Below are 23,571 nucleotides of genomic sequence, written 5' to 3' on the forward strand. Positions count from 1 at the left end.
TGTAGACGAAGGACGCCCTAAGGCGCATATTTCAGTAAACGAGCTTTGATAGATGGAAGCACCGTTCCATAGGTTGCCTACGGCCTGTATTCGGCTTGTCCGTTTCTGCCTCTGAGCTGGCTGGCTCAGTATGGTGCACACGTTTATGTTTATATAATAGTATTGGCTTTCTCTGAAAGCTTTTCTTAAAATGTTAATCCGTGGTTTACGATGGTGGCTTCACATAGTCACATCCCATGTTCATGCCACTTTAACTATCTGTTTTGACATAAACAAAGGAAAAGAAAATAAGTACCTATACTTTAAGATATATAATAAATCATCCTGGCTGAAAAGATCTAGTAGGTAGATATAGCTATGTATATCTCTAGCACAGCTTGTCAAAATGTACGGTAAAAATCTGGAACCAACTTTTGGGCATAATTTTTGGAGGTACTTAACTGACACCTCTTTATGTATTACATAAAATATGTAAGCTTAAAAAATAAACCATGAATTAGTGAAATATTACTTAGCTTTTAATTTCCAAGACGGCGAATCAAAACATTTCAGGGAGGTCTTTTAAAAATTCGCGGGAGTTTCTTGTGACGAAGGTTGACATTTCTCAAGAGTCCCTTCCCTAAAAGTAACCAAAAATAACACTGGGACAATTAGAAATGTTAAATATTAATCTTTTAAATCAGGGTCAAGTGGTTTAGGAAAATCACAAATTTATCAATTTGAACTTTGCCTTGCTTGTTTGGGCCTGTTCTAGCCAGAATAATGTCTAAAAAGTATTTATCAATAACATTTAAATTTATAAGTATTCTTGATTTGACAAAAAAGAAAAAGTTAATTTCGATTAATACATAGTAATAATCGATTTTCTAGGAATCGTCCTTTCATACGATATTCTTTGATCGCGTTGTCGATATATTGATTTCAGATCAACATACTGGAAAACATATTAGGGTTGCTTTACAATATGTCGTTATGACATCGCGGGTTATCATATGGAACAAAAATAGCCTTTATAATAATACCATACCTACAGATTTTCTTGTAAAATATCAGCAAACTAGCAGGGCTGGTAGCAGAAGGATAGACATCCTCTACGTTATTTATAAAAAAATAAAGTATATTTTTGACAGCAAATGCTGATATTCTTTTCAAACATTTTAGATTGTCTTGGAGAAGTTTATATAAATGATTACATAATTAGTTGCTACATGCTTCGTCAAAACGTATACAGAAAAGAATCCGCCACAAGCTTCGTCAAAATATACAACAGTAAAATCCGCAAGAAGCTTCGTCAAAATGTTTACATGAAGGAATCTGCAACATGTTTCGTCAAAAAGTTAATTAATCTATGAGACCACTCCGCGCCGAACCCGGCCCAAAGGTCCCGATAATGCTAGCTGCATTACCGCGTTGAATTGCTAAAGAGAGCTTTTGGAGATATAATATCTTATTATAAACTAGCTGCACCCTGGGGCTTCGCTCCCGTGGAAATTTCTTTTAATAAAGAAATGAATTTCATTTTAGGGGCTGAAATGATAACTAGTTATATAATTATACGAGTTACATTATATAATCCTAATCACAATACGACCAATAGCTTCAAATCTGAGAAATTGGAATGGATACAGCCGCGAGACAGCCGATTACTGTAACACCCTATATTGCTATCGTTTTTCATCCATAATCCTAAAAAAAACTGTAGGGTAACCATTAGGGTAGCAACAACTCTAACTGATATATAGAAAATAAACAGAAAATTGGTTTTTATATCTTCTTTACTTAGAACTTGAACGGAAATCTTATTGCCTCTTTTCTGTCCGACGGCGCTTTATTATGCTTTGGAAATTGCTTTTTAAACATTTTTGTTGCGTTCGACTTGACTCACATGTGTAGACTTTAGATGAGCACTAGTTAAATAAGAATGCTGTCATACTCTTTAGTGTTTAAGTACTAATATTAAGTTTTTTGTATAATTTTTGGCCATGTACTTTTGGCGAAATCGGTCGATTTCGGACTTGCCGACGACCTCAAAAATTTTATACTCACTGGTTTTCTTACATATGTCTTATGTATTTTATGTACTTTGTTATAATATTAGAAAAAAAAAATATGTAAAAGACAATAATGGTAAGCCTTATTGGTATGATAGGAACCAACATTGTCCAAATGAGTTTCTTTCGCCATTCATTTTCATCAGTGGCCGTTCCAAATTTACCTACTTTGTAATTTGAAGAAAAGACGTGAAAAAGTATGTGAAGCCCTCATGACTGGAATAGTTTTTTTTAAAATAATCTCTTTCCAATTAAACATTACCATTCCATTTTTTCATTTTAGCGGTATCTAATACGCAAAAATAAAATAGCATTTAATTACTTTCTTACTGATAAATCAAGCCTGAAACTTGGAAACTGAAAAAGGTTTCTGAACATGTATTGTACACACTATTTTTGACTAAGCGAACAAAAGTCTTTATTAGCTATTACATTAGGTTAGGAAATTTAATATTTAGATAAAATATGTTTAAATATATAAATACATGCGGGAAGTAGTTTTGTTATGTAGATGGAGCGCCTATTTAAAGTTGCGATTGCTTGAATAGTAAAGTTTAGATTAGTCTGGTGCTCTAAATCATTAATCTTTGAGTAGTCTGCTTTTTCCTAGTTCTGGGAAGATTTGCATTAGTTGGGGCGGATCGAGTAAATGCTAATGTAGCGACAAATGTTAAATATATTCTTGCAAGTTATATTTATCAAAATATTTTGATAAATATAACTTGCAAGAATATATTTATTATACGCAGGGCTATTAAGCATATGCTTAATAGCCCTGCGTATAAACATTCATTTGCTCCAAAATATATTCTACTCGTGTACGAAATTTTATCGAAATTCGTTCTGTAGATTTTGCGTAATTGAGTAACAAACATTCTCCCAATTAACCTTTCGTAATTAAAGTTTTAGTAGAATTGTAGCCCGTCTGTTTTATGACTATATTTATAATTTAATGACTATATTTTTAAATACAATTAAGTAATTTGAAAATGTACCCCACATTTTTGGTCACATTTACCTTTATCTTCAGGTATGTGATGAAAAGAAAAAGTATACCTAATGGAGGTAATTAAAAGTGCATTATTCAACTTGATGGATGGCGTGTTTTGTTTGAGGATCTTTCACATACGTCACAATAATGATAACACAGAAGGATAACTTGCAAATATCTGACTGTGGCGCTTTCATGTCAAGAAGATCTTCTTCTGAACAAATGCTACGTAGCATGGCTCGCGCGATAGACAAGAGTCGTTTAAACTCACGCCATTTCTAACTAATTGCGAGCATGGGTCGCATGTCGTTAAGGATGTCGTTGAGCATGTCGTAAAGGATGATATGCGTATCATAGTTGTCTTTGGGGAAAAATAAGGAACGCATTATATGATTTCCATCATCAGATGGAGGAGAAAAATAGGCCAGCGGACCACTGGCTCTCATGCTCTATTATACGATTTTCATATTTTCACATTTACACTGCTGTGAAAATTTCAAAAGTAACTCACATTTTTTCCCTAAAAGAAAAAAATGTTTTAACCTTTTTTTTTCTATAAAATATGTCCAATAGGAATATTTTAAAATATTCGAGATAAAAGTTTATTATAAAAAAAGTGTTCATTACGGACGTTCCTTATTTTTCCCCAAAGAACAACGATATATCTCTCACTTTTATAAACGAGTAATAAAACAGACAAAGCGTATAATGAGAACTCGAAATCGATAAAAAGGACCATTCTATATGTATATAATACCGTAATAGATCAAAGATTGTCTCCTGAAGTGCTAGCTTAATGACTTCCCTGTCCTCATAATGAATCACCAAGGTAGTAAATTTACTGATATCAGCCCCTTTGTTACATCTAGAGCAAATAAAAGGTGGAAATTGTGGAGATAGAACGTCCTACTGTTTTCGTTTTGTTTGTAACTTCGGACACAATGGTGTTACTATCGGTATTATGTTTTCTTCACTGTAGATAACGTGAGGCGTTATATGCAAGAAATTAAATAGAGAAGGTAAATAACACGTTAGAAGAAGACAAGAGCTTGCGATTAAGCGATGTTTAGGTTTTTTAAAAGGGTTTTGATAATGACAGTGTCTATTCTTCTTTTTGCTCATAGGTACTTATTGTGTTTGATAGGTTAATATTCGATATAGGTAAGTATTAAAACAAAAAAGTTTTTAAGTCAATAGAAAAAATAATACCTATGTATGATCCCTATAGATCATTAAAATTGCGCAACGGATTTCGGTGTGGGTTTTTTAAATAGAGTAATTCAAGAGGAAATGCGAGGTGTATAATTTGTTATGATTTTATTCGATCGAAGCCGGGATGGGGAGCTAGTATAAAATATAACATGTAGGCATATTTTTATAGCGCTACCTTTTTGCCATTATCTGATTAGTCCTGGCTTGGCAGATAATACCTTATGATATATTAGCTTTTTAAGTTGTGCAATATCAAATAAATAATTATTTATTTGTTTGAACTATATTAATTCTGAAATATATGAATGTCAAATGTCATCTATTATATAAAAAATTGAAGGTTTTGTCGTAAAAATACTACGTCTATTTTGAAATAAAAATCCTATAAATCAAATCTTATGGCACCGGGAACCCTCTGTACCTTCCAGAGACACGACCTGAATAAATAAATATTCTCACATCGCAACTCCTAGCGGGGATACAGAGCCCAGGTTAGGGCTGAGTAACGAAGAGTATACTTATAGTAGTAAAACCTTTCACACTTTAAATACGTAACTATATTTCAATGGGAGTTAGCACGAACATTTTATATTATTAGCTATCGTTTCTTGTGAAGTTACACTCACTCTGGTCAGCAACAAAGAAGGGTTTACTCTCAGTATTTTTCCAATTTCTTCCCAAGAAGTGGGCGTGGCGTAAACCCATCAAGAATTAAATATAAATATAATAAGTTAATGGATAAACATTATTACATACATACATGGTTAATATTAAGTTCTGTTAATTTAACATTAAGATCGGTCCATTTATCCTTACACATTATTTAGTCTGTTTGCCTGTACGCGATAAACTCAAAAACTATTGGACGGATTTTTGTACGGTTATCACCAATAGATAGTGTAATTCTTGAGGAAGGTTTAGGTGTATATTTTATTATGTTATACCCGAGTGAAGCCGGGACGAGCAGCTGGTTGAGAATAAAACACTGTTAAAATGTATTTCTCCATGAATCATAAGAAAAAAAAACGTTCATTTTACTTTGCCTTTTGGTTGAAATTATTGAATTTGATTCGTTCGTTCCGTTCCGTTGCCAGAGAGCACTAGAATTTAACGAGTTTTGCTTCAAGTGTCCTTCAGAGCAATTATTATTATCCGTCTCCGTCCCTAACTTGTACAAGTGAATTTCCGTAACTTTTAATTGTTCTTTCCATATAAATGTACGCAAAAATACCTTTTATATTATTTCTAAATTAAAGTTCGCAATCTTGGGTAACCTATTTCATTTTTCCCGGTTGCATTCGGTGTTGTGAAGCTGAGAAGCCAGGTTAGCGTAAAAATAACCTTTTAGTGTTGAAGATTCGACTATGATTTTACAACCTGCCGTCCGGAAATTTATATAATATATTTCCTTGGAAATATAGTGTATCAGTAGTGTGATCGTGTGTAATATAATTTAGTAATGAGGTAGGAATATAGTGCGTGTTACATTTTATATAACCAATATATATAGTTGAAAAAGTTAACATTTCAATTAATTTCAGAAATAAAATAATTTAGATTATCTCTTGCTGTGAAATTCTTAAAAAAATGATTAGGAATTTTTATGATTTGTCTAAAGAATCTACGATTTTTTGTAAAGAATAAAAAGGCCACTAATGATCAAATACAAAAGTAAGATCACATATCTCTAAATATATGGTTTCATTACAAAAGAAAAACTTTAGGTGGCAGGAAAGTAAGGCTTAACAAATTTGGACTTTTCTTTAGTTTACGAGTATTGCGCGGACTTTACACGGGAACTTCTCGATGCGCTAGTGAAATATTCAGCTAGTTAGAAAACCGCACAAACTCCGCGGACACGAAAGAATCGATACCTATACAAATAGGGTTACCCCATGATAAAATAAAAATAATATTAAAATCCCTAGGTTTTAAGACTGTCGTTTAATAAATAATTTTGACGACCTCCGTGGCCTAACGGTCATCAACGACTGCTACACTGGGGGTCCTGCGTTCCTGGTCAGGTCAAGATTAAAAATCAAATGTTCAGATTGACCTGGGTTCTGGATGTTTATCTATATTTGTATATGATATAAATATACTGTAGTTGAGTTAGTAAACACAAGTTTCGAACTTACTTTGAGGCCAATTGAATCTGTATGATCTGTCCATATATGTATATTTATTATTATTTAATGAAAAATACATATTAATAAAATTGGTCGATAATACGTGTGCCGTGCCGTCTAAAGTTGTGAAATTACATGAAGTTCGTAAAAAGATATCTATATAATATTTTTTTTTCTAATATCTTTAAAAATAAATGTACTAGTGTTGGTAACCCTATAGGGAGTTTTGGAGCCAAACCATTTTAAGTAGTCAAAGAAATTTGCTTCAAAGTAAAACTAGGAAATAAACAAAGCCACTAAGTAAATATTTTATGTATTTTTGTCAGGAATCCGGAATAAGCAAAGAGTGTTAGTTTTGCAAATTAATATCTCATTAATTTTGACAAAACTGGTTTTATTTGTATAGTAAATATAGCTTGTAAGAGAAAGTTATAACAAACAAACATGACACAGTTTATCCATGAAATTGTACAAAACTTGTTGAAATAGTTGCCTTTCAGCAATATTCATCTGATTTTTACGTTCTTGTCAATCTTGTTCGATCAGTCCTTTCAGTTCGCATGCGGCCTATATAATGCCGATGTCAATCTTAGGACAACCACCCTTTATTCCGTGTTATGTGATTGGATTTATCTGTATTTCTAAAACGAAACAAACATTGTTTTAAGATCTTTCTCTTCATAAAAATAAGTTTATTTTAAAAGTAGAAACAATTTATCGAAAAATAAAGCCTAAATATTTTGTTCCAAACGAATTCTTAACATTTGAATATACGAGTAGAAGCCTGATAAACAATTCATTCATCTTCACGTGAATTAGCTGGTTGATTGTAGTTTTGAATTCGATAATTTATTGCGAATTTGCTATTTTTGAGATTTGATTCGAACTCAATGAGAATAATTGAAATTGGCCTGTACAACGAAGTGGTATCAGACAAAGGACAAAATCACTGGAGCCGATAAACCCTGTCATGCCGCCGGCTCCAAATTACATCTGACGGTCTACAAAGGTTTTCTCTCAGCTTGAGAATCAGAAATCAGGTCGAATCCACTAGTTTTTTCCGAAGACTAGCTAGTTTTAATCTCGGCGGAGTTCGTTCTATTTATTTATTTCTATTGCCAATTGTTTTACTACGTGTATTATGAAGAGCGTAACCAGTTGGCGATGCAAAGCATAATGATATAGGAAAAAGTATAATGGATTGTACTCCACTGACAAAAGCCTAGCTCTTTCGTTTTGATGATGATGAGCTTTATTCTATGTGATTTTTTAAAGTCATTTTTGAAAATTTGTTTTTTTATAAAAGGTTACATTTTAAGAGACTATAAGTAGTATAATTTTAAACTATAGTAGTAGTAATAAGTGCTTAATGCATTTGAAGGCGGTCTATTTTGTTACAACTTGTGAATTTTTTACTCTAAAACCGACAAAAAAATAAAATCGACATTATTTTGTTTGAGGTATAAAAGTTTATTTGAATGAAGTCATTTGGCTCGGCTGCGCTGAAGCCAGGTTTAGGTCATAGAGGTTAGTATTTCAGAACAAAGAATGAGCCATGAAACTTTTTCTTTGGCACTGGAGAGGCACAGCGACCCGCACCAAAAAATCTAAATAATATGTTCTGTAGATCTCTATGAACATTGTAAATGAAAACTGAACACATTACCAACCACATAATCTTTTTCCAATTAGATTTTTTGTCATGTCAACTTTTTTATATTTTTTATTATATTTGATTTTGGAGGTACCAAAATTAAATCTGCGCTTTGACTTCCAGTCATGTGAGCTGGGATATTTTTCGTCATAGACCTAGGGGTCTATGACATGTATATAATATGTAACAAATGTAAAAACTGTAACTTTATTTTTTTACCGAATAAAGCATTTCTTTCTTTCTTTTCCAACACGCGAATATAACTTTGTCATCAAAACAATATTGATGATGATTTTTTATATTTATACTAAAAGTATAATTTTTGGTGGTAAGAATATTATTGAATTGATGTTTGCTACTTACGGAACTTTTTTAAATACATTTAAAACTAAGAAAGAGATTTGGTAAATTCTGTATTATTTCGTCCCCAGAAATTCCAGAACAGAAGCATTCAAGTAAAATTACATAGTAACGTGACGCTTACCCTTTTACTGCCAAAAGATCGGGGAAATGAAGTTCTTTTTATTGCTCTCAGTTTTACAACCGTGGTACATAATAGGTGTATTCGTAGCGAGGAACTTCGGAATTCTTAAAGTTATTACAGGGTCGACTATTTTCTCGGCTGACCTTTTACATCCCAAAAATAGGTCATTAAAAATTCTATGGTGCCTAGTCCGAGTGTGTTCTATTTATAAATTATTATCACATTTTTATTGAGATATAATGAATTTATTTTAAAAGCGAAAGTTTGTTAAGCGCTTGGAGTTACGCGCTAAATAACGACTTATCAGCATGTCTAAGTGTCAAACTTGTCTGGAAGTGGTAGATAGAACCGACTGTTGAGTGTTACATAGTTGTAGAAAAAGAAATATGAAAAGTGATATGGTATGGAGTGAATGAAAACTACTTTAGCGACGTTGTACACTTTTTGTGATGGGTAAAAAAATTTTAACTCGCGTCAGGACACGTGACACTGACCGAAAATTCGTAAGACGTCAAAAGTGCACAACGTTAATATTCAAGTTTTCACTTTTGCCGGCAATCCGGAGTGCAACACGTTTTTTTCTTTTTTTTCTTTCTTGTTGATCTGTGAATTAAGGATATCGGGACCGTAATCTTCTCACAAAAATAAAAGAACGTCACTTCAAAGAATAAATATATTTATTATTTGAGACCATAATATCCTGGCCTTTGTTCATCAATCCAGTCATATAAGTCTCTTGCTGTGCTGTTCCTGCCAGTGAGGCCCAGAGCGAAGTAAAAGGTGTACGGAAACCAGTCAGTCTCGAAGTAAATCGAGATGTTGTAACCGCCGACACCATCGATTTTCGGAGTGTAGAATCTATTCGGGAGTAACAACCGGGCACACATAATCGTACAGTAAATACCCGCCGATAACTAAAACAATATATTAAAAAAATATATCAGTTATTCCGTTAATGTAGGTGCTACATTTTTCTTTTAATTTGTATCAGGAAGTCATATACAGTATATGACAGCAAGTAAGGGAAAAGAACATACGTCTAAGTTGACATGCATTTTTCCTGGAGGGTCAGCGTTGACCTGAAACTTCTCCACATAAAACATAACGTAGCGCCGTTGTTTTTTGACACTTTTAAAACAAACGTTCCCGGTCAAGAATTCTCGCGAACTCCATCCAGTTCGCTGTTTTCTCCTCTTCCTTAAATAATGCCCTTTTTTAACGGACATACCTGAAAAATACGGTAGTTAGTAGTTAGTAGCGGAATAAAATAAAATATGAATGTATTTACATAATGAAACACGATAATTAAATATACTTTACATTTAATACTTTTTAATTCTCATTAAGGTAGTAGAGTTATAATTAAAACGCTTTTTGACTGCATTTGTGACATCACTTGTGCCCATTGTCATACAAGCTCCGTATATTTTTTGTTTTTGACACATGGAAAAAAATATCTGATTTGCCTTGATGGCAACTACGATTTATTGGTACTCAGTGCTCTCTCGTCTTCGCGTGTTCTTGGTTACATTCACAGCTGTGAAGCCCTAAAACCCAGGGTGCACATGAAAAAATACCATATACCTCCTGACGTCAACTCTCTTTGGGAATGCTAATGTCGCTGTTGCATCAAATAATTGAATTAGAAGAGTGAATTGGTACATTACAGAATTAAATGAAAACAGTTTACATACCGAAAAAAAGAAGATTACATAAATAAATACTCACCGGTCCCAGTTGAAGCGAGTTTGAAGTTATGCGGATACGGTTTAGGCAGTTCATGTGCAGTTACGACATTTATGATCCACGAGACGTAGGGGTAGACGTCGATGAAGAGGGGGGGTTCCTTGATGAGCCGCCGGCGCATGGTGCGGCGGGAGCAGGCGCCGCCGCCGGCTGCGACTCCGATCAGCTCGAAGGTGCCGTCCATGCAGTGGCTGAGCACGGGCGCGCCGGGCCGCACGCCGCAACCGGACGTGCAGAGCACGTGAGTCACACCCTCGCTGCCAAGTTTCTGAACCAATTTTATTTTCAGGGGACTTAATGCGAATCATAGGATATAGTCCGGGTTATCCTCATTAACACAAAGTCATGATGCGGCGTGGTGCGACGCAAAAATATCAAATTTATGAATATGTATTAGTGTTTGTTTTTTTTTAATTATATCCTTACTTTTACACTAATATTGTGAAAGTCTGTCTGTCTTTCTGTCTGTCACGCTTTCACGGTTAAAATTTGATTTTTATTAAATGTGAAATAAATAGAATGAATGACCCGAGGTCATACTTAGGCTACCTATCTAGCTAGTAGTCTGTATCTGTATAAACTTACTATTACGTAAAAAGTTTGTGCTGCCGACCGCTTGGAATTATTGGGAAGTGAAACAAGTGCGATAGTAGGCATCGTGCTACATAATCTTCATAGGTAACATACCGATTTCATTCGATGTTTCTGACACTCTTTATGTGTATATAGACGCAATGACTTCTTGGCCATTCTTTCAGAATCGAAATCTCTAGGTACCGCTGTAACAAAATTATCAAGTTTCATATATGATAAATAAGGTATACGAAGTTATTTGCCATTGAGACATAATGTAAACAAGCAAATAATGACCTGGATCATACGTTGATCTAATGGAAACATAAAATAAAACCAAAAATAAAATATACTTTTAATTTAATAATAGGATTTTTTAAATTTGGATTTTTTTATTTAATTGGATTATAGTTATACACTCCAATCTTACTCCACTCCAATTTCACTCAAATAACTTGGATATAAACTAAACTGAATTACTTATTTTTAAAGAAATTAAACAACGTGTAAGACTCTTTATTTAAATTAGTGATGCAGTGGATGGACCAGTTAACTATAATTTGCGCAGAAAAAAGCAAAGTGCGCATTTTGTCTAATTAAACGTCGACGACGCCCAGTTTAAAGCCAACGTCAAAGTAGACTGGTGCAACTCACCCTTCATCATGAATGAGGACGTTAAATAGCTTGATTTAACGACGAGTTTAAGAATACTTACGACTCAAATAATCTACCATAAATACAACTTTGCTTTTCTTTTTCCTCTCCCGTTCAACTAGTGATGGTAAACATATCGGCGTCATATAATCTAGAAAAAAAAAGATTTAATATACCCTAATATAATAGATATAAAGGGTTACCGGGTATCAAACGCAAAACCTCCTAAAGACATCTTGGGGACATCAAAACAAGCAACTTTTATTCTAAGACTTTTTGGGGTTCGTAGTTTTTATTTTCATATAAAAAAATATTCTTATTTGCGATTCTACACATCTTAACTCTATGTATAGCAACACGAGAGCGTACAGTAGCGTTATGTAGCGGAATTGAACATAGATGAAACATTTTATAGAAAGGACATTAAAACTAAAAAAGGAAATTGTTTGTATTTATTATGTTTAGACAAAAGTCGTAGAACAAAAGATGTTAGTCTATGTACCTTATTCACCTTTAGAAGGTTATACGTCAGATACCAGTAACCCTGTATACTAATATATCTATTATATAATATATATAATCTATTATATAATAAGTACCTTATGCACCTTTAGAAGGTTATACGTCAGATACCAGTAACCCTGTATACTAATATATCTATTATATAATATATATAATCTATTATATAATAAGTACCTTATGCACCTTTAGAAGGTTATACGTCAGATACCAGAGATATAAGAAAATATTTGTATTTTAGTATGTAATTAATAAACTCAAATAGTACTGAAAAGATTTTGATATAGCACAGAGATAGAAAAACATAGGTTACTTTTTTATTATGTTTTCACCCGAGCGCAGCTGAGACGGGCATTTAGTTATTGTAATTATATTTCAAAAATGTGAAGATAAGAACGAAAAAATTAACGTACTTGATTTTAGAGGACGCAGCAGTTTTACAAGGGCAAGGCTGTTTCCCACACCGAATCTGAAAGAGTTGAATATAATAGCTAGAAAGAAGTCGGAATAAGACATTATCATTTCTAGATTCAATCATGTCAAAAACCTCTAAAAAATTCTTTTATTGAACTTTTTCTCGGTTTCCATTAGTAACATGCTGGAAATTGTCAATATGAATAACAATACATATACAAGTATTATAAGAATAATGATGGATTCCTCTTGATGGATACAGGAAAAGAGGGATATACACAATGTGATGCTTATATGTTTAAAGAAACAGAGACAAGTAGAATAATTTTGTAAAGGGTTTTCCCAGCAGTCGATCATTATAATTTTTCGCTAAAACATCAAAAGTAAAAAAATAAGCTTTTATACCTCGAAAACTCTGGATGAGGTAATATAATGGAGTACGGCATCTCCATGTAGGCACGCTGACACCGCATCCCCGACTTGATCTGCAGCTTTGATAGATCGCAATCAGTTTCTTCCTGCTCGTAGTCTCCGAATATTACATTACCTCTGTAACAATTGAATATATATTTTTAAAGGTTTTAAATATCTATAAAATTTTAATCTATTGTGGTATAGTTAAGCTGTGAAATGAGGAGAAGAGAAAGAGGGCATTTATTTCCCACCACATTCAGAAAAATATTTTTAAATTAGACCAGTAAGTTACAGAGATTAAGGCGTTTAAACACATACAGCTTAACTATACCACAATAGATATACATTTTATAGATATTTATTGGCTTTCTTTAAAAAAATCACGGAAGCAAAGTCGAGTATTTTGATAAGACATAGTATTTTAATAGTAAAAATATCGAGTTATTGCAACTCACAATTTGTAATTCTTTGGCAGGTGGAGCATGTCGGTGGCTGTGCCAAGCACGAACTCTCTCTGGACGAGCACCACACGTGGTGCCTTGCTGTGGTGCGGAAGCCCTGTTGTAGCTGTAACCATAGTTGGCACTCATCATCACAACTTCAATCTGGTAATAATGAAAATCTGGTAAAATGGAACATCGGCATTACTGGTATAATTTGTCTATTTAAATCTTCTGCTGGGCTGACACTTCTCAGTCACGACGGAGTCAGTAGCGCGTCAGAGAAAAAGAACAACGACAAAGAAAGAAGAACTACATCACTGAATTGTATCATTATAATAAAGTCTCCAGAACTGGAGCAATAAAGTCTAGCTCATACTACAGCACTGCCCCCACTCTCACTTTACATTGACAAGATGAGAGCTGATAGCAAGCTGTCGGGTAATTTATTGGTAATCAATACATACATATAATTGAAGAAAGGTCAAATTTGTACATTGGATATTTTTTTAAAATTCTTCATGGAATATACTTAGTTACTGATATGGATGACGAAAATATAGTTCTGGAAATTTTTGTTTGTCTGTCTGTCTGTGTACACAATGTACTACAAAATTATAGGCTTAGTAGATCCATAAAAAAGTCCGCGACACAATACTATCTATCTTTTATAATTAAGTATCTATAAGGCATTTTATATGTAAAAGATATTATAAATTAAAAGGTGCATTTTTACAATTATTATTGCATAAGCATATTAATCCTTATGATTAAAAGTATTGAGTAGTATTGAGATTATTTCATCATCGAGATAATTTCACGAAGATACATTTTGTTCTTTTACAGCACATAAATTGGATTAATAGATTCTGAAATATCGTGAAATTAAAAATACGCACGCCGAATTATTTTAAGTAGGTAGATACTTTTATATTGTTGAACACGGCACGCGGCGACGGCGGCTCGCGGTGTAATTCGGAGCGCAGTCATAGCTCGCAACGAAATCGTAAGATTTTTACTTGATACTTATGTGCATTAGTTAATTTTATTTATTTTAGTTGTATTCATACAAATATTGTTATCAGTTGCCGAAACGACTTCCTCTGTCTACTTTCTTTCTTTATTAAAACAAAATTTACGATACAATACAAAATATATTTATTGCCTATAAAAACAATGTTAGTACAAAATAATACAATTGTGCATACATATGGACCAATGGTGGCCCTATTGCTAAGCAATCTCTTCCAGCCAGCCTTTGGGTAGTGAGAGAGGATAACAGAAGAGGGTGCAGTATGTATCAATATATCAGTATAAAACTCTTCCGTTACTGAGTGACTGACTGAATGACTGACTGCCTGACAGACAACGTACACTCGAAACTGCTATGCGGGAAGATGAAATTTGGCATGTAGGTGAGCACTAAAAGAGGATTTTTGGAAATTATACTCCGAAAGGGTTAAAAGGGCGAAAAACTGTAAATATGAAAGGGGTGAAAAACTGTAATGTATTTGTTTACAATAAAGTAAATAATACGTATTTCATTCATTGGCACGCTTACTTTTTGTAGTAAATAACAGTAATAGTAAATAAAAAAATAATAATTTACATTTGTGGTTAATAAAAAACCGGGACGTAAAACGTCATGGAAAATGCAAAAGCGGGAGTGGTAGTCGGAGCGGGAAATGGGAAGGAACCACGTAGTGAGAAACGGGATGGGACACATTGCAAAAAACGTTATGGCACAATATGTTGGAAACGGTACGGGATATCTACTTTACATTACATAGCAGGAAGCGGGATTGAACAAGTTTGGTTTGGACTTGGAACAGGATAGGAAATTGGACAGGAAATTGAACTAAAGATAAGAAAAAATGCGAATTTGAATCATATATGTTTACCAGTCTTACAGAGTACGCGATAAAAAAATTACTGTGATTTTGCTATGAAATTTACGCGGGTGAAACCGCGGGCAAAAGCTAGTGTAAAATATGTCTACAGAGAACGCTTCAATGTCTACCTTACGAACCAGTGTCTATATTATTTATCTGTTGTGCCTCGATTCTACGCGATGGAAGGGTTAAAGCTTACTTTTCATGAACGTCATCTTGCCGGATGGAAGAGGTGCGGTAGAAGTGTGCTATAATGTTAAGGAGGATATTATGATATTCACAGGCTGATGCACGAGCCACTACGTCGCCGAGCTCCTCAATTGAATTTACCAATAAATATTTGGTTACTTACTGTGAATATATTGTACAAATCCCAGCCATTTGAACGAGTGTATCTTGAGGATTCCGTCTGTTGGTTTGAGAGTTATGTCTTGGTGGCACAGCGCAAAATCTTCTAGTATGGCCAAAATAAGATTCCCTAAAAATGTATAAAAACATCTTAATCACCCATCTCTTATTGCAATCCATTTGCAAAAATGGATCAAAAATCTTGAAATACTTACTCGAAAAACAGGAGAAAATTGTCAAGACGAATAGTCCGTGGCTGCCCATTGTAGTCCATTTCAAAACTGAGTTATTCCTAGTACTGTGAAAGCATCTCTTTGTGATTGCATTCATTTCAGTTAGCGGATGTTTGGGATAATTAAGAATCATCTTAGAGGAAAAATTCTAAAGCGTGGATCCCGTTTACATTCATTTGCTATTTCAATTTTGCACCGTTTCAATTTTGTTTAGTTACGCGCATTTTACACATTATTGGCAATGAAAGTTGAAGTATATAATAGAATAAACTAAGCACTTTTTTGTTGTTCTAAATTGCGGACTATCATTAGCATCATGAAAAAAAAATGGTCTTCTTAGTTGCATTAGGTATAATTAGGTATACATATAATGAGATACTAGTTCAGAGAGATCGAGTTTGTAAGTTCTACTTAAATTATAATGAGTAGTTACAAATTACGAGTTTTTGGGTTCTGTAACCGAATGGCATAAAACATTATCTTCATAGATTTGTCATGTCTGTCTGTTGCTTGGTCCGTACTTATGCCACAAACCAAAATGAAGTTATTACGAAACATTTACAATACTTGGTAGACAAATGAACATTTTAACAAAGTGTCAAATAAAAAATATTGAAAGTTCCGATACATGGAACAAAACATCAGATACAAGTCGATGCTAGACAGGATTTGCTTTGTGCAAAACCGAAAATATAAGTAGGTCATTTTTCATACAAACTTCGCTCGTGATCATATTTTTTGGAAAGATCTTTTCATTAGGGATTTAATTTAAACTTTTTCACAGTTAGTACTTATTTGGAATGAATGAATCATGTTATTTAATTAATCATGTCATTCGATTATACGTCACTAATCCTACTATTTTTATATTTTTAATATTATTAATCCGAAAGTTAGTGAGGATCTGTGTATGTTTGTTACTCTTTCACGCAAAATCTACTGGATGGATTGTTATGAAATTTGGTACACGGGTAGAATATAACCCTATGTATTAGCATAGGGTACCTTTTATCCCGAAATTCCCATGGGAGCGAAGCCCTGGGGCGAAGCTAGTAATACTATATGATCTATCACGCCCAGTGCAGAAAAATGAAGTAAACCTTACCACTGGGTTTTGTAACTTTCTTTCTACTTAAAGGGGTTGTTTGAACTAAATTTACTTGAAGAGATTATCCTATCCGGGTTTAAGAGATTTGTATAATTTAAGCATGACCTCTAAGTTATTTCTCAGTTATGATGAAATGTCAATAAATCGCTTGTATTTACTTAAATGGATTTGTTACATGTATCATGGGCGCGAGTTCAATTCCCGCTCGATTCCAGAATTTTTTCATCTGATTATTATTTTCAAAAATATGCTTAATGTGTTATTGAATGTTGTTCACTTTTATTATCTAGTTGTTCATGCATGAGTTATTCTGCTAAAGCGGAACACAAATGTTCACCCCCCCATTATAGTAAATTGAAGGTTGATTTAAAAAAAAATCTACCCTATGTTTGAACGGGAGCCTTTAACTATATGTATACCAAATTTCATCAAAATTGGTCCAACGGTTTAGTCGTGAAAGCGGGACAGACAGACTTTCGCATTTATAATATTAGTATGGATTGAATGTTTTTCACTTTTATTACTTAATTTTACTCTATGTTACTTTCAGTTTCATGATAAGTAAGTATTAGTTACGTAAACGTTTATAGCAAGAATTTATGAAACTCCGTCTGGTCAGATAAGTTGGTGACCTTCTCGATATTTGTGGTATACAATACAAATATTCGAACCCCAAATATTTCTGACCCTCAAAGTTTTCCACTTCACATACTTGCCGGCTCGCGTCAAACAAGCTACTCCATTCCATCCCGCTATAGGTACCGGATTTACATTTGCTTTCAACCGGAGCACAAATTAGTTGGGGCACCCCATTTTGCTTTATAAAAAAATATATAGAATTTTTATATTTGAATTACAATTTTTCGCCATTGCAATATTAAAATAATCGTGTCTAGCTAGCACACAGCGAACACAGCGCCTTCATTTATTTTCTAATTTTTATGGACAGATTGTACATGACCATGTGGCACTGACATACCATGTGATGATTTTGGCGCCCCCTCGAAGTTGTCGCCCTGGGCTGAAGTCGGCTGTCACATTTCCGCTTGGGCGCTTTTCTTTTGCAAATTGTGCGGATCAGAATTTCATATTTGAGATGCGACGGATGTTTTGCCGATTCGATGAAAAGGCATTATGCTGTGTGAAGAGCGAGGGTATCGAATCGCACGAGGAAAAAGATAACGTTTTTCGAAATCATTCTTATGACGGTATTTCATAAATATTGAGTATATTTTTGTAAAGGGAAATATGAATAAGTAAGTACCTACACTTCTGTATTTATTTTAAATAAATCAAATATTTAAAACTTTAAACTAAATTAATCGATAAAATAAACTATAACTTTTTTCTGTTTCGTTTTAAGAAAATGGAATACCTTAGAACAAAACACGGAAAACACCTAAGGATTCGAAAATATTGATAATGGAGTTGCTATGGAAAAGATATAAGTACTTTTAAAAATGATGATAAGAATGTAAGTTTGATTTTAGTGCACAGTAATCTTCACGCCTTTTAATCGCTAATGAATTAGATACTTTATTACATTATTAAAAGTAAACGATAAAATAAAATAAATAGTAATTAAAAAATATATATTATGATCCGTTTATGCCATAAAGCCCTTTAATAAATTAAGATCGCAATATGAATCACATGGCGAATGTATTTTAATGTGACCACAGCCGCAGTATTAAACGGAGAATCCGTTTAATACATTCATTTATTACGACAAACCGGATGTGTCTCACCCATAAATTGGATAAATACAATTAATTTCAAAACAAACAAGAATAATAAATTAGCGTTGCCCCGCGGCTTTATTCCCGCGGGAATTTCGCGAGTGATAGATAGTTCTACAGACCCAAAAAGTACTCTGACTTCAGTTAGCTTTTGGGTTTGTCGCTGAGGTTTGTTGTCAAGGCATAGTCCAAAAAATAACATCCTATTTCTTTTTTCCAAAAATCAATGATTCGCATATACGCGATACGATATATATACTTCGATGTAATGCGAAATGGAAATAAAACTATAGTAAAGTGAACCTTAGGCTCCACTTAATGGCTCAGGAAGAAATTTAATAATAATAATTTCTTCATTATTAATTTAATGTCAGCTCTTCAATGTCGCCGAACGCCGAAGAATACGCTAACATTGTGTAGTGCTTTAATTTGCCGTAATGAAAGATCAGCAATGTATATCGGATTCGCCAAGATACGGCGAACTCTTTGCCGACGATAGTATAAGCCTGCGACATCAAAAAATTGAAATGGTAATGGCACTCGTAAATACGCGAACAAAAACCGTAATTAATCAATTTTTGATAGGATCTAGCGGCGGCGATGCATGCATATTATAAATTGTTACGTAATGAGTATTCATATTCACCGATACACATGAACGATTAAATATTAAATCTGCGAGGTATTAGCGGATATTGGACAATGAATTTATTAAGCCCACTCCAGCTGTAGATTAACTGCTGATTTCTGATGCAATACATACTATTAATGATAATATTATAAAGAGAAAAGATTTGTATTTTTCTTATTTTGTTTGTAAAGAATAAACTCAAAATTACTGGACTGATTTTGATGAAATTTGGCACAGATACAGACAAAACCTTTAGATGTAACTAGTGATGGGACTCGAATCACATTTAATTTGAATGATGCGAATGATGACAGCCAAAACTCCATTCCTATAAGATTTTATGTTGATCATGTGATTGTCAAATTTATCCGAATGAGCTCCCTGATTCGAATCATCGAATTGATTGAATTGAATACATTTCTTTGTTTCGAATCTTCATTGCTCGGCAAACTTACCTTATAGATGAGACGATTAGGATACATTCAAGTTTATTATTGAGATTTTGAAAATTTTAAATATTAATAAACTATTAAAATAGTGAGTTTATGTCGACAGACAGCTTAATGGTTGTGAAAATTATTTCTTTGATATCCCATTTTTTTCTCAATGTTGCATTTCTTTTTATTTAGGTTTATATATTTTTTATTTATATTCGTATTGATTCTTATTAATTCGAATTACCAGTAAATTCGAATCGAGGGTTAATTCGAATCACGATTCGATATTTTCCAAGTGGTTTGAACTGATTCATTGATTCGAGTATAAATTTTCGAGTCCCATCACTGTAACATAGATGTTTTACTCGGGCCACCCAAATAGTATTACGGACTAGCGCGTAGCGCTTGAGTAGCTTGATGTGCTGTAGACTGTACATTCCGAAACTACTTTTTATTCATTTTAACTCCAGTTATAATGGCGACAAATTTAAGCCTATAAATTTCTATATAATTTAACACTGACCATATCGACGCAGTGTAAGAAAAAATCTTTGCAGAAATGGAAGAGAAATGAAAATATTCACTTTGCTGAAAAAGCTATAAATCCATGTAAGAGCGAAAAGAACATTCAGGTTTTCATTTGATACTCGTACTCAGAATTTCCGATATATAGAATAGTTATTTCTCGAAACGATTTACCTTCCTACATTCAACAGTATCAACTGTCAAAGAGACTCTATTTATGGCCAATAAAATATATTTATAGCTGAAATGTCAAATGAAGTACGATTCACAGTTTTATGAGAGATGTTACTGTTTACATTACGTATACATAATATATCCGACAAGTTTCATAAAACTGACTCCGCACGAGGTCTTATGTTTTACCTCGGGTAAAACATAAGACCTCGTGCGGAGGTAAAACAATATCTATTTTGTGCCCAATTTCATCAAAATCGGCCCAGTGGTGTAGCTCTAAATGCATGGGAGACAGACTTTCGCGTTTGTGATATTGATATGTATAGATGTCATTCATAAGATTGTGAATTTTCAAGAAAGTAGAATGTTAAACTCCGCTAACGCTAGAATTAATATCTATCAACTTATCAACAGGGTGGAATGGCTTCGAGACAGTCAAGACCAGTTGATTTTGACTGAACTTGGCTATAAAGTCATGTTGGTTTAAAGTTTAACTGACTTAGGGTGAGTTGCACCAGTCAACTTTGACGTTAACTTGAACCTGCACATCGCAGTCGTTTAGATAAACTGGTGTACTTTGTGTTGATGTGCGCAGCTTAAAGTTGACGTCAAATTTGACCGGTACAACCCAACCTTAGCTACAACCGCTACGTTCAAATATATTTCGATACTTTTAGTGCATCTTTTAATGTAAGTTTAGTAATCTTATTCGTAATAATAATTTATGTAACAAATGAAAGAGAAAGGATAGGATTCATAAATAAAAACCTTAGTACCTAGTACTAAAGTTAATCGTAATGTATAAATGCCAGCAGTTCAAATTTTGTTTCTCAATTGCAAATTAATCCAGATCGAATAGACCTTTGGCTCTTTGACCCTCAAGTTATTCCGATGATGCTGTAAAAGAGATATTTCAGGGATTTGCTATTCAATTATAAGGCGGGTAGTTTAAAAAGGTGAACGCCGGGATGTTCTTGATATCAGACATTGTGCTTCTGAAATTGGTCGGGTTGTCGGGTGTCTTATCTCCCAGTTGCGTGGTGGCAGTGCGTAACGACTCGACCACGCCCCCACGTCTTCCCGCTATATCGCCGATTGTTAAGATGCGCGCGCATTCCTATTTCAGAGTAAAGGATGGAGCACATTGCCCATCGGCTTTTCTTGACCTGAATTAATTTATGTTTTATCTGATCTTTTGTAATTCCATTGTTTGCGTTGGAGTTGTGTTGTCCACAAGATTATGCCAATTTACATTTTTCAAATCACATTTTTATTAAATCACATTTTGGTAACTTAATTTGTGAATTGATAATCTTACAGTTTAAACGTTTAATACTCATAAGTAAGTCTAAATATATTTTTTTATTAACTAATCAGATAGTATTTACTGTACTTATTTGATAGTTCTAAGTATGCAACTGTATCATATTTATGAATACAGTAAAATATAATGGAAATAAAACTATCCAACAGCAAAAACGCATTACTAAGATCATCACTAGTTTGGGTGTCCATCCGCCAACATCAATTTACTTATTTTATTGAAACGATCGCCATAAAAACTAACGGTTAGCCTATTTATTTTAACTGCTGTTCAATATGTTCGATTTGAAATAGTGTGTGAGCGCTCCCTAATATTACGTCGACCGTTCAGTGCGTTGGAAAAATCTCTAGCTAGAATCAGCGTCGCAGCGCCGCGGTTCGGTCGCCGAAACTAAACGTACATCACGCGTGCGCGACTGCTGCCATCTAGCGGCTTTGACGATGTAACACGAAGCCTCGCACCTGCCTGCTTCACACATTTCTCCGTCGCGCTCGCACCAGTGGCACGTAAAAATAACCTCAAAATCCTGGTCGCGGACGACCAGTCATATAAATATTGTCCTTCAATGCATTAATAACAGTGACGTACACTTCCATACACAAAAACATAGTGCTTATAGTGACCTTTCAACAGATTCCATCCTCTAGTGTTGCTGCGTAACAGTGAATTTGATAAAATCGAAAGTTTCAAGAAGACAAATGTTCGTTTTGGTGGGCTGTCATAGGGCAGCCCCCAAATTTAGTGCCAATATGTGGTGGTGTTTGATTGTATGTGTTATAAACATCAAAATATTTGGAGTGTCCGGTTCTAACAGCAAATATCAACCGCAAGTGGCTCCCGTCGCTGAAGGTAAAATTAATAAGTATTTGTAATGTAAACGGTTAACCAAATACAGCTACTTAATAAATTTGTAGTAATCTAGTTTTTACAATAAATAGCAACAATATCTCTGTGATTATACATTAAATTGGTAGCGTAGATACAATTTTATAACATTAATTATTTACAATTATAGCGTTCAATTACGTTGAGAAGTCATTTGTTCAATGATCGTTTCTTTGCTGCAGTTTATTTATGCCAAGAACAGGTTCGTTACGTAGTTAGACAATGCTACTCCTACTTTAGTGTGTTACGTATCACGTAGTGTTTTGTTTACATCGCATACATTACTAATAGGAAAATTTATCATTCAGATCTGATACAAGTCGATAAGATAAAATCCAAAATATCACGCCATGTCAAGATTGCTTGTGATTTATTTATTTGCACAATTGAAAAGTTGTAATCTCGTTCATTTGCAAAATGTTTTGGCACTGTTTTTAAAAACATTAATTTAATGCAATTCTACACATGAATCATTAAATGAATATTCATGAATCATCAAACTCTTTATAAATCATTGTAATATTATTAAGTCAGCCATAAAAATATGAACAATTAGTATTCATTCTTGTAGTATATACCTATGTACATAAAGATGTAAATAGGTATTTCCAAAGGTTTCTACAATATTAGTAGTTTATGGTTTAAAGTATGCATAGCTATTTAGAATTTTAGAATGAAACCCTTATAATTCGAAGAGCTTTGATCGCATGGCTTTAATTACATGCTACTTATTTTTTACTAAGCTTTTTTTACTAATTTTTTTTCAGACAATGTACCTACCTACGTAAATACACGATTGATAAGACGAAGATTTTGAATTTTTGATTAAACTGTGGCGAATGTAATTATTTTTAAAACCTGTGGAATACATGTTACCTACCTAGTTCATGTATATTTTTTTATACTACTGAGCAAGCAAACAGTGCTAATTTTATTTATCAATGTGTTGATAAAATACCTAACTTTGTCATCACCACATAACTTTGGCATTACG

General features: G+C 33.7%; 2 protein-coding genes across 10 annotated transcripts in view; one reads left to right on the forward strand and one right to left on the reverse strand.

Annotated features, from left to right (window-relative positions):
* Positions 1 to 9,201: 9,201 nt before the first annotated feature.
* On the reverse strand, positions 9,202 to 15,873 carry LOC128677794 (uncharacterized). The gene is made up of 10 exons (XM_053758904.1): positions 15,737 to 15,873; positions 15,526 to 15,651; positions 13,297 to 13,408; positions 12,833 to 12,976; positions 12,427 to 12,482; positions 11,556 to 11,645; positions 10,955 to 11,046; positions 10,250 to 10,535; positions 9,559 to 9,749; positions 9,202 to 9,435 (listed from the first exon to the last, which is right to left on the reverse strand). The coding sequence occupies exons 1-10, from the start codon at positions 15,849 to 15,851 to the stop codon at positions 9,202 to 9,204; spliced, it is 1,446 nt and encodes a 481-aa protein (XP_053614879.1). The 5' UTR covers positions 15,852 to 15,873.
* Positions 15,874 to 22,044: 6,171 nt separating this feature from the next.
* Positions 22,045 to 23,571, forward strand: part of LOC128678501 (very low-density lipoprotein receptor) — a 174,430-nt gene continuing 172,903 nt past the window's right edge. For 3 of the 9 annotated variants that reach the window (XM_053760091.1, XM_053760093.2, XM_053760138.1), the window contains exon 1: positions 22,061 to 22,541. In XM_053760091.1, the coding sequence (XP_053616066.1) occupies positions 22,391 to 22,541 (151 nt within the window). In that variant the 5' untranslated portion in view covers positions 22,061 to 22,390. Of the gene's footprint in view, positions 22,542 to 23,571 lie in introns of all 9 variants that reach the window. The other 6 variants (XM_053760094.1, XM_053760129.1, XM_053760116.2 and 3 more) reach the window with 5 other exon arrangements.

This window comes from Plodia interpunctella, chromosome 2, assembly GCF_027563975.2.
Source record: "Plodia interpunctella isolate USDA-ARS_2022_Savannah chromosome 2, ilPloInte3.2, whole genome shotgun sequence".
Lineage (NCBI taxonomy): Eukaryota > Metazoa > Arthropoda > Insecta > Lepidoptera > Pyralidae > Plodia > Plodia interpunctella.